Raw genomic sequence first — 12,127 nt, 5'->3', positions numbered from 1 at the left:
TGCTGCTGCTGCTGAGGCACTTAGTATGGGGGTAGTCCAAATGGGCTTCCCTGGTGGCTCAGGTGGTAAAGAATCTGCCTGCAATGCAGGAGACTCAAGTTTGATCCCTGGGTTGGGAAGATCCCCTGGAGAAGAGAATGGCAACCCACTCCAGTATTCTTTCCTGGAGAATTCCATGGGCAGAGGAGCCTGGAAGGCTACCATCCATGGGGTTGCAGAGTCAGACACAATTGAGCAGCCAATACATTGCTGGTCCAGTGGCTAACGTGCTGTACTCCCAATGCAGAGGGGTCTGAATGTGATCCCTGGTGATCCCTGGTCAGGGAAATAGATCCTGCATTTGGCTATGCTGCAAGACCCAGCATAGCCAAATAAATACAGATTTTTTTTTAAATATGAGGAATAAATAAAGAAGGCTGGATTTTACAGTAAGAGAAGTTATATTTCATTGTATAAGGCACCTGTGAAAATATTTTCAGGGTGAGTTTACTGACCTGGTTTTCTTTTGAAAAGAACTTGTATAGCTTTATCCTATCTGGTGTTTTACCATTTAAATTTTTACTTAGTAGTAAGAATCCTCAGAGTCTATTAGAAAAGTTTGTTTTCAAAAGGAAAGGAAACAGGCTCTGTCAAAACATTCTTAGTATCTAAAGTGTACCACAGTAGTCTTATTGGTGAAAATAATGTTAATCAGTGGCTTCTGTTCTCTTTTCTCTTTAAAATCTCAAAGCACTAAATAGGACAGGTATAAATATCCACCTTTTGCAAATGGAGAAATCAAGGTTCAAAGCAGAAATAACATGGCCAAGGTCATGAAAAAAGTCAATGATGAAGTATGTGTGTGTGTGTGTGTGTGTGTGGAATACACTGGGAAAATTCTGCAGCCCATTAATACCAGGATCAGAATCTTTGAGGGTCTGCATTCAAACAGCTGCTTTGGGATCTAGACTGTCTAAACTCAAAGGGTCAAAGCTCAGTAGCTAAGCCTGGCTGGAAGCAGTTTGGTTCTTGTTAATAGTTATGTCACCCAAGAGACTGCTGCCTGGGCATGTGAGAATAACAGAGATCTGCTGGAAACACTGGGCCTAACCTCTTCTCATATACCACGAATTCTCAAAGTAGCATCTTTACATAGAAAACAAACTATGGTTACTAAAGGGGAAAGGTATGGGGATGCATAAATTAGGAGTTTGGAATTAGCAGATATACACTACTATATACAAAATAGATAACCAACAAATTCCTACTGTATAGCACAGGGAATTATATTCAGTATCTTGTCATAAAGTATAATGGAAAAGAATATGAAAAAGTAGAGTATTTGTCTAATTACATTTTTAAAGTAAAAATGAAAGGAGCTGTTCATAAAAAGTTTGAGCAGTACTCAAAAATACAATGAAGAAGGCCGCACATTACTTCAAATTGTACTACTCCAGGTTAAAAAAAATAGCTATAACACGACATTCCAGACCTCTGTGTATGCGTCTACAACATCAAAAGAAGGATGGATGGATGGTTGGTATGGATGGACAAGTGAACAAACGGATGACTGAGAGAAAGAGGAAGGAAACAGAGAAGTAAGAAATGAAGAGAAGGAGCAAAGAAAGAAATACAAATATATGAGTATCAAATCAGATAAGATTTGCTATTTTTAATGACATGCATGCATGCTTAGTCACTTCAGTCAGAAGAAACACAAACTGAAGGGAATTGAAGAAAGGGTTAAACTTCAAATGCATGTTGCCTAAAACAAGAGAAAGAGCCCTGTGGCATAAAGTCAAAAGATCATAAAGATCATTAAGAGATTTGACTCTTTTTTGTTAGCTACAAGTATAATTTTGGTATATACTGATTCCATGCTATGATGGAAATTTTCAAGTAACACTCATCTTTCTTTTTTTTTTTTTAATTTTATTTTATTTTTAAACTTTACATGATTGTATTAGTTTTGCCAAATATCAAAATGAATCCGCCACAGGTATACATGTGTTCCCCATCCTGAACCCTCCTCCCTCCTCCCTCCCCATACCATCCCTCTGGGTCGTCCCAGTGCACCAGCCCCAAGCATCCAGTATCATGCATCGAACCTGGACTGGCAACTCGTTTCATACATGATATTTTACATGTTTCAATGCCATTCTCCCAAATCTTCCCGCCCTCTCCCTCTCTCACAGAGTCCATAAGACTATTCTATACATCAGTGTCTCTTTTGCTGTCTCGTACACAGGGTTATTGTTACCATCTTTCTAAATTCCATATATATGCGTTAGTATACTGTATTGGTCTTTTTCTTTCTAGCTTACTTCACTCTGTATAATAGGCTCCAGTTTCATCCACCTCATTAGAACTGATTCAAATGTATTCTTTTTAATGGCTGAGTAATACTCCATTGTGTATATGTACAACAGCTTTCTTATCCATTCATCTGCTGATGGACATCTAGGTTGCTTCCATGTCCTGGCTATTATAAACAGTGCTGTGATGAACATTGGGGTACACGTGTCTCTTTCCCTTCTGGTTTCCTCAGTGTGTATGCCCAGCAGTGGGATTGCTGGATCATAAGGCAGGTCTATTTCCAGTTTTTTAAGGAATCTCCACACTGTTCTCCATAGTGGCTGTACTAGTTTGCATTCCCACCAACAGTGTAAGAGGGTTCCCTTTTCTCCACACCCTCTCCAGCATTTATTACTTGTAGACTTTTGGATCGCAGCCATTCTGACTGGTGTGAAATGGTACCTCATAGTGGTTTTGATTTGCATTTCTCTGATAATGAGTGATGTTGAGCATCTTTTCATGTGTTTGTTAGCCATCTGGATGTCTTCTTTGGAGAAATGTCTATTTAGTTCTTTGGCCCATTTTTTGATTGGGTCATTTATTTTTCTGGAGTTGAGCTGTAGGAGTTGCTTGTATATTCTCGAGATTAGTTGTTTGTCAGTTGCTTCATTTGCTATTATCTTCTCCCATTCTGAAGGCTGTCTTTTCACCTTGCTAATAGTTTCCTTTGATGTGCAGAAGCTTTTAAGGTTAATTAGGTCCCATTTGTTTATTTTTGCTTTTATTTCCAATATTCTGGGAGGTGGGTCATAGAGGATCCTGCTGTGATGTATGTCAGAGAACACTCATCTTTCTTATACTTCTTTCTTTCTCACCTTCCTCACATTCTGATTTTATATATTCCATAATGTTTTACCATATAAGGGAATTTTTAAAAAACAAACTATAGTACATTTTGTACTACAATCATAATTCTTTTAATTCTTTATGTTTAAATCTTTATTTAAATGTATTTAATGTTGAGTGCCAATTTCATCCAAGCTGGTCCATTCCAGAGTTCTTTATTTGGAGTCACCATGTGATGATAACTCGAAGTGGAGCACTGCTAGGACAAAATTTTAAATTGTGTACCATTAGCTTAGTGGACCCGGTGCAAGTGCCCAGGAAAGAAATGGCACACGATTGAAAGGTAGAGAAAGTAGTAGCTTAGTCGCATCCAACTCTTCATGACCGCATAGACTGGGGCCCACCAGGCTCCTCTGTCCATGGCATCTGTGGATTCTCCAGGCAAGAATACCGAAGTTGGTAGCCATTCCCTTCTGCTGGTGATATTCCTGACCCAGGGATCAAACTTGGATCTCCTGCATTAACAGGTAGATCCTTTACCATCTAAGCCACCAGAGAAAGTGGTAAGGCATTGGCAAAACTGTCACCTGGATGATTGGGAAAGCAGACCAAGTAACTTAATGACCCTGAAGAGGCCAAAAGAAACTGTGGGAGTCCTTAGTGATTTTTTACTTTGTAACACGTTTGCTTTCAGCAATGGAGTAATTCTGGGATTGGAGAGCCAGTAATGAATTTTTTTTTTTTGCCATCAGCCAGGAATTTTCTTGCCATCAACTCTCAAATTTTATGATCTATGACTGCAGTCTTTTCCTGGTTTAATTACACCATGGAAATCTTTTTTTTCTCCTGCTTTATTTTATTTAATCACTGTGCCTTTTTATGTTTCTTTTCATATTAAAAAAAATTTTTTTGATTCCACAAATCCCACAACGACTTTACCTCAAATTGTTGCAAACTCAATTATTTAGTCCTGTGCCTTGCATAATAGTAACCTATATTAGATCTGTATTACATGTTAGACCATTTGAATAAAGTGGAGAAGCTTAATTAATGCAACAGATCAGCAAAATAGCCACTATATTGCAGAATGTTCTTGGGACAGAATATTATATATCTATTTTAAATGGTATCTACAAAGAATGTCTAAGGACATTAGAAAATATCTGTGACTATTTATAAGTGAAAAAAGCAAACCTAAAAATTTTATGTGAAAATACAAAAATAAGAATCCAAGAATGTCAAATGTAAACAAAATATGTTCTGTGTGTGGGGGGGAGGTAGGGGGGCAAGGTCCTTAATCTTAAAGTACAAATAACAGACTTCTTTCTATTTCCGATGGCTTCCCTCACAGCTCAGTTGGTAAAGAATCTGCTTGCGATGCGGGAGACCTGGGTTCGATCCCTGGATTGGGAAGATCCCCTGGGGAAGGGAAAGGCTACCCACTCCAGTATTCTGGCCTGGAGAATTCCATGGACTATATAGTCCATGGGGTTGCAAAGAGTCGGACATGACTGAGCGATATTCACTTTCTACATCCAAACTGCTTTTCACAGAATGTAATTAAGAAAATGAAGAGAATACAGGACTTGGGAAGAAGTTAGTGGAATAACTGGAGTCAATTGCATATAATTTTAAAGAAGGGAGGATCTTCAACAGGGTTTTTCCAAGATGCTAGAGTGTAAGTTTGGCAGGAAAGAAGGAGGACAAAGGCAGGTGCTGGGGCTCAGATGGAAATGACAAAAAGTCTCCCATACAGAGGACAGCCAGCTTTTTAATGTATATTCTTGGCATCTCAGTTCATGCTCTGACTGTATCGCTTCCTGCCATATGCAATTAATCTCTTTAGCCTTTACATTCTAATCTGATAAACGTGGACAAAACTTCTAGCTATTTGAGACTCACAATTGTGAGGTCCAAATAAGATATCATGAGGACTTCCTTGATGGTCCAGTGGTTAAGACTCCACTATAGGGGGTGTGGGTTCCATCCCTGGTCAGGGAATTAAAATCCCATATACCAAGCAGTCAAAAATAATAATAAAAAAAGATGTCATGCGTGAAAGCACTTGGAAGGTTCTAGATGTCCATACCAGGGCAACGTTCCCATTGTTATTATTTACTAGTTGAAGCGGAGGCCAATAGAAAGGCATGGGCTCTGTGAGGGTGTGGCAAGGTAGGCTAACATATTTTAGGCCATCTTCTACTTCCTGCCAATCCCTACAGGCTGCTGAAGCTTTGACCTATTACATGATCACCCTTGTTAGTCACCATCCTTTGATGAGCTGGGCCTCTGCCAATGCATCTCCTTTGGACTACTTGGCTTCCCAGGTGGCACAGTGGTAAAGAATCCACCTGCCAATGCCCTAGACACAAGAGACTAGGGTTAGATCCCCAGGTCAGAAAGATCCCCTGGCAACCCACTCCAGCATTCTTGCCTAGAGAATTCCAAGGACAGAGGAGCCTGACAGGCTACAGTCCATGGGGTCACAAAAAGTCAGACACGACTGAGCACACATGTAGTCAAGTAGTTGGACTACTTGGCCATACTCCATGATGATATGGTACAGCTGCTGTAAACTTTTCCCACAAGATTTTAAGCCACAGGCTTGTTTCCTTTCATGAACTTCACTACCATAACTGAATTCTATACATTCTCTACCTTCTACCTTCACTATAATTTAAAACTCTGTGTTACCCACAACTCTAACCATTGTTAAATTTATCCAGATGTGTGTGCATGTGTTTTTACACAGAGACTATGTTTACAGATTTTGGAGAATGAAATGGCAACCCACTCCAGTATTCTTGCCTGGAAAATACCATGGACTGAAGAGCCTGAAAGGCTACAGTCCATGGGGTTGCAAAGAGTAGAACACAACTGACTGACTTCACTTTCTTTACTGATTTTATCATATTTTAAATTCTAAAAGGAAACCTTGAAGGCTTAGAATAAATTGCTCTCTTATCTCCCAAATATTACCCCACATTCAGCCACTGAAAACATCATCCTCATCAATTACATGTCAAAAATCTGCCTGTCTTTCATAAACGCAAATTATCACTTTGTTTTCCAGAAGAACTTAACATAAGCTTCAGAATGATCACTAGACAAATAGGTTTTTCCTGCTGAAGAGGAAATTACTATTCTACATATTTAGCAGGGGGGATATTCCCGTGATGATAAGACATATCTGTTTCCAACAAATAAGAAATGAAGTGGAGTAGGGGTATGTATGGAAGAGAAGGTTCAGGAAGCCCATCTCAGAACCAGTGAGCTCTGGGTGGCATGTGTGAAGTTCTTGGGAAAATGGCAGCTGTTCCTGGGTGAAATATAAGATTTTGTCCAACCTGTTCCTGGATTCTTCTGTCATTGTGAGAAAAGCAAGTACACCCTCGACTTTGATCCAGGCTTCTCTGGATTAATAATGTTGGAGGGAGAGGCATGCAGAAGGGGATACTAAGAGTCTAAAGAAGACTGGACACTCCTGGTCTGTTGATCTCTGCAAGATGCTGAAGTCCTACATCTTAGGATGGTTTTCATTAGCCAAATGCAATTCAAATTTGAGTATTTTCTTTTTCAACGTCTCCTCTAATTCTGTTGCTGTTCCGCAACACGGAGAGACAGTGATCTCTTCCAAGAAGTTCACCCAACTGGTCTGATCGCTAGAGATCTAGTTTCTACTCTACGCCTTTATGTCCTCTGGGGGTACTGTATTTTCTGTTGGCTTTCAGTGTTCTCAACAAATGGAAAAGTTCTGCCAAATGGTGCCTCCTCCACAAAGCTGTTTAAGCAATAGCAGTTGTAGCAGCGACACGTAGGCAAAGTATTTGAGAAATAGCTCCTCATCCCTTCAAGCATGGATATTGACCACATACAACACAAAAGGGACTTTTACAGTGATCTTGGCTTCTGCTCATTGGGAAGTAGACTAAGACCAGAGCATCTTTTTTTTTTCTTTCTTTCTTTTTCAGTTTATCACAAGAGCTGAAGTTTGGAAACACACAACTATCAGTGTGAAGTTGGACTCTTAAGTTTAAGTCATGCTACATCTTTACATTCACCAGATGCCTAACAGTTCAGCCTTTGGGCCTAAAGCAGTTGCATGCATATTTTCACTTGACACTCGTTCTAAATTTCAGACTTATAAAACTTCTGAGACAGAGAAATTCTGAATGTCAATAGCCTACATTGTACAAAACTCCTTCAAAGTATGAGCCTGAAAGAACAAAAAACAAACAAAAACACAATAACCACACATGTGAGCATGCAAACACACACACACACACACACACACACACACACACACACACTAGATAAAAGAGGAAGAGGCGTAAGGCAAAATGCAGCAACATTCCTTAAGAGGTTTATATTTCTTGTATTTTTCTCTTTAATTATGAGTTAGTCCGTAAAAGGGGACATTTTTCACAATTCACTTCCAAGGCATGTAAACAACTGCCTTCTAAACCATCCTAGCAGAAATCAACATGACTGTGAAATAGATTATAAACTTGAGTAGCTGTTTCACAATAATTATTAAGCATGAAGGACTGCATCACAGATTTGAGAAGTATGGAAAACACTTTCTAAATTATATAGATTTGAGCTTAGGTGATCATTTTCCCACTGATAATTAAATCCCCATATAGCTTGGTACTGATTCATGAACAAGGGTTTGGAAAGTCACTTTTTAGCAATGTAAGACAGATCTACTGTAGCACTAAAAATGAGTACCACTCAGTAGACAGAAACATTTCTGGAGATCAGAGGCAGAGAGCAAAACACCCCGTATATCATAACACATTAGAGGTTGATGCATGCTTGTTATGGGACTAGCATGGGCACAACCCAACTGTCAACAGACCACTTCTTCCAGTACTATCAGAGAACTGGTGATACTGAGGGTCTTCGTTTCTTGGAAAAAATGGCCTTCCTTTGAATAGCTAGCCTATCACGGGCTGCTATAGCCCCTCACCCCTCTTTGTGAGTAGCTCCATCCATTTCACCAGTTTCAATTTTAACGACCAACTTCAAATTCTTTAGCTTAATGTTATTAAGACTGCATGTAAAACTCTGTCTTACGTTAACAATCATGTAAGAAATTGAAAAAAAACAGAGTCCTTGAGCAGGCTGATTTGAATAGCAGGATCGGACAATATGAGAAGTAACACACTCGATACTCTTGACATTCTTAGGCTTTGGGTTGAGAAATACAGTGCAGGTCCACTGAAGAAACAAGGCACAAATATACTAGATATTTGCATGAATCATTGTTTGCATTTGGGAACAGTAGTTGTTGAAATAGGTAATAGGTAATGTCCAAATGGCCAAAGTACTTCCTACCATTACAGAGGAAACAAATTTCTGAACTACATTCTTTGTCATGTAGTAGGAAATCAGATGTCAGAGCTCTGGTCAATAATTCCAGAAATGGATGGAAGCATCTCAGATGCTTTTTACAGATTCAAAAGAAGAAAAATGACATATAAGCAAAGACATGGAAGTGATGATGGCGGAGAACAAATTTTTAGTTTAGGGAGGACTTTTTAGCTCTAAAATCTTTAGTATTATTTATTATCAAGTAACACTTCACTGGATACAACCAGTTTTCAGTGGACTGAAAACTGAAATCTTTGTTTCATAAATTCATTAGTGCTTTAATTGTCTCAGGATGAGGATTAAACAGTAAGTATATCAAACATATACACATATGCATATGTATACAATATTTTAGAGTGTACTGATATTTCTTATTTCCTCCAGCAGAGGTCAGAAAATAGCAATACAGGAACATGAAAATCTATGTACCGAAAGAATATTTTAAAGTGATTTTCTCTAGATAAGATTATTGAAGGGGTTTTGCAATTGCTTTTCCTCTACCCAAGTTTTCTTCTTATATTTTTACAATAAACCTGCTTTCCTTTTGTAATAATTAGAAAGCAATAACATTCATTTGAATTTCATGAAGACCAATGCTGGCATATGTATTTATTCTGTATCAAATCAGAGATAGTGCTTAATTATTTTCTTAGCTGCATGTGGATTATATGAAATAGCTAAAGAAAGAAGCATATTTGGTCATCACTCTGAAAAATTCAAGTATAACATCCTTGCCACAGTTGATGACTATGAGCAATCTCTTTCAAACAAGGAACACAGTGTCGGCGGAAAGATTTCCAGAAAAACAAAGCATCCTGAACATAGCCCCTGACTGCCAAGAAACCCTTCCCTTACAAAGACAGAAAAATGAATTTAATTTCTAGTCATCATCTCCTTTGTCCAGAGAAATCTAAAAGAGATCCTAGTGTTCTGGGAATTCAGTCTCTGCAAGTCTTAAATGTTAGGACATGAAGACAGAAGAAATCAGTCAAGATGATCTACATATAAAAGCCGGGAACACAATGAACGATGTTTACAAAGAGTTGCTGATGAATGTTCAATAAATCACGCTATTACCATGCTTCATTTTCATTTTTAATTCATGTGTCTCTTTTCCCACTAGACACATATGGAAGCAAGGTGAAAAGGCTCATAAAACAAAATTTGAAGGTCAAACAAAACATTTCTTATAAGTGTTACCCACATTATACCAAATCAGATAAATTTTTATTTTGTTTCATTAAATAATTCACAACATATAGTCTATTATTTGTCCTTCTTAATATTATCACCCACAAATAATAAACACGTCAACACTATTATGTGATTCAAAACTAACTGTTGATTGTTTCTTCTGTCTCCTAAGGGTACAATTTTTTCCAGTGAGGAACTTGTCTCTATATTGCTCAAATCCTTTAAGGAGGTAAGTGAGGAAGAGAAGGAAGACTGAAATTAAAAATCTCTGTCAGAGAACATCAGTGATATTTTGGACCAAGACAGAGATGTTGGGAAAACAAGCATCAGGGAGTTGTGAGAAGAGTCTAAAGGGAGAAACATGGTGGGAGACTGGAATTCACAGAAAAATGTGGCCAGTGAGAAATCACCAAGGGCACCCTGTTTGAAGAGCTTCCTAAAATAACAATGTCCAATATTCAGTTTTAAGTTGTTTGTTTCTGTGATTGAACCCCTCACCCCCACTGTTCAAAACTTCAGTCCAGTCTACTGTACACAAATGCTCGGGGTAGTCCAAAGAAAGTCAAGACAAAGAGGTGAATTCGAACCCAGGTTGACATAGAGCAAAGGAAAGAAGAGAGTCACAGGCCACGAATGTGAATGAGCATATGTGTCATGGAAGCAAGAACCGTGGACCACAAATGATCATGAGAATGTGAGACACAGTAAACTCACAGAAATTTGAGGGAGATCAATGGAGCTTTCCCACAGAAGATGAAATTTGGGACTTGACCTATGTTTATGTAAATCTCCAAAAGAGAGTGAGTTTAGCCTATATATAGGACATAATAACCAAATTTCAAAATAATTACATTAGACATATTGCAAATACTCTATCACATGATGTCTAAGATAGCATTTGTAAAACTGTTCACAAGTTTTTGTATCACATGAAAGAGCCCTAATTATTTTAATAGAGGTATTTAATAAATCACAAATGTTTTTTCTCTATTGGTTTTGTTCAGCTTGTTACCAAATGGTTAATACTACTTCATCAATAACCTTCCCAAATAGATTTAGAATTAGCCTTTGATAACTGTAAAGAAAATTCTTAGAATGGTTGAAATATAGTTATAAAATACATATGCATCATTCAAGGATAAAGGAGGTTGTTTGAGGGGAGGATCTGGAATTTGTACTAATATATGGAAATACTGATAGAATAATCTCCAAATCCTTCAAAGGTTGTTCCAGGCTTACCTTTGTATGGTGAATCAGACGCTCTACTTCATTCACTTTGTAGGTTTCTAATCCTAGCTCCTTGGATAATCTTAAGATATGATTCTGAGTTGGCCCAACATAAGATCCTCCAAGGTCCACATATTTAACTTTTTGGTTCTGTTTTCCCATGGAAAGAAATAAAAATAAATATTTGTGAAAATGTTATTCTTAAGATAAAAAGACAGCCCTAAAAAAAGCAGATTGGCATTTCACAGGTTCTAGATACACCTTGAGGAGTATCTATAGAAAACTGGACTCTGTTCTTTACTCTACCTCATTCATGCAACTAAACGGTTATTGAATCATTCCTAATTTTAAAGCAAAACTGATTGGACTTGAAATAAGCAAGAGATTTCTGAACCCCATCATTCTTACTATTTACCACAACGTGCTCTGGGTTTTACTGGCTTAGATTTGTAAACTAAGAATTATTAATGAATTTCTCTTTATTTAGCATTTCTAGCTAATTTTGAGGCACCTAATGCTAGAGGAAAAGCAAGAAAGGAAAGGACCACTTTTTTTTATTGAAGTATAGTTGATTCACAATGTTTCAGGTGTGTAGCAAAAAGATTCAGTTTTATGTGTGTGTGTATACATATATATTCTTTTTCAGATTCTTTTCCATTATAGGTTACTAGAAAATTTTGATATGCTTCCCTGTGCTATACAGTAGGCCTTTGTTTGTCTATTTTATATATAGTAGTGTGTATCTGGGTGGAGAAGGCAATGGCACCCCACTCCAGTACTCTTGCCTGGAAAATCCCATGGATGGAGGAGCCTGGTAGGCTGCAGTCCATGGGGCCGCTAAGGGTCGGACACGACTGAGCGACTTCACTTTCACTTTTCACTTTCATGCATTGGAGAAGGAAATGGCAACCCACTCCAGTGTTCTTGCCTGGAAACTCCAAGGGACGGGGGAGCCTGGTGGGCTACCGTCTATGGGGTCACACAGAGTCGGACACGACTGAAGCGACTTAGCAGCAGCAGCAGTGTGTATCTGTTAATCTCAAACTCCTAATTTTAATCCCAAACTTCCTTCCCCTCTATTCACTTTGGTAACCATAAATTTGTTTTCTATGTGAGTCAGTTTCTGTTTTGTAAGTTCATCTGTATCATTTTTAAAGCATCTACATATAAATGATATCATATGATAATTGTCTTTGTGTGACTTTCTTCA

The 12,127-nt window shown here is 38.1% G+C and overlaps 1 protein-coding gene across 1 annotated transcript in view; it reads right to left on the bottom strand.

Moving 5' to 3' along the window:
• The window catches only part of MAOB (monoamine oxidase B), a 118,808-nt gene that overhangs the window by 61,536 nt on the left and 45,145 nt on the right, over positions 1–12,127 (bottom strand). The window contains exon 3 of the mRNA XM_055564551.1: positions 10,930–11,067. Within this exon, the coding sequence (XP_055420526.1) occupies positions 10,930–11,067 (138 nt within the window). The remainder of the gene's footprint in view (positions 1–10,929; positions 11,068–12,127) is intronic.

Source organism: Bubalus kerabau, chromosome X (assembly GCF_029407905.1).
Source record: "Bubalus kerabau isolate K-KA32 ecotype Philippines breed swamp buffalo chromosome X, PCC_UOA_SB_1v2, whole genome shotgun sequence".
NCBI classification, from domain to species: Eukaryota; Metazoa; Chordata; class Mammalia; order Artiodactyla; family Bovidae; genus Bubalus; species Bubalus kerabau.
This window is presented reverse-complemented; position numbering and strand designations above follow the sequence as displayed.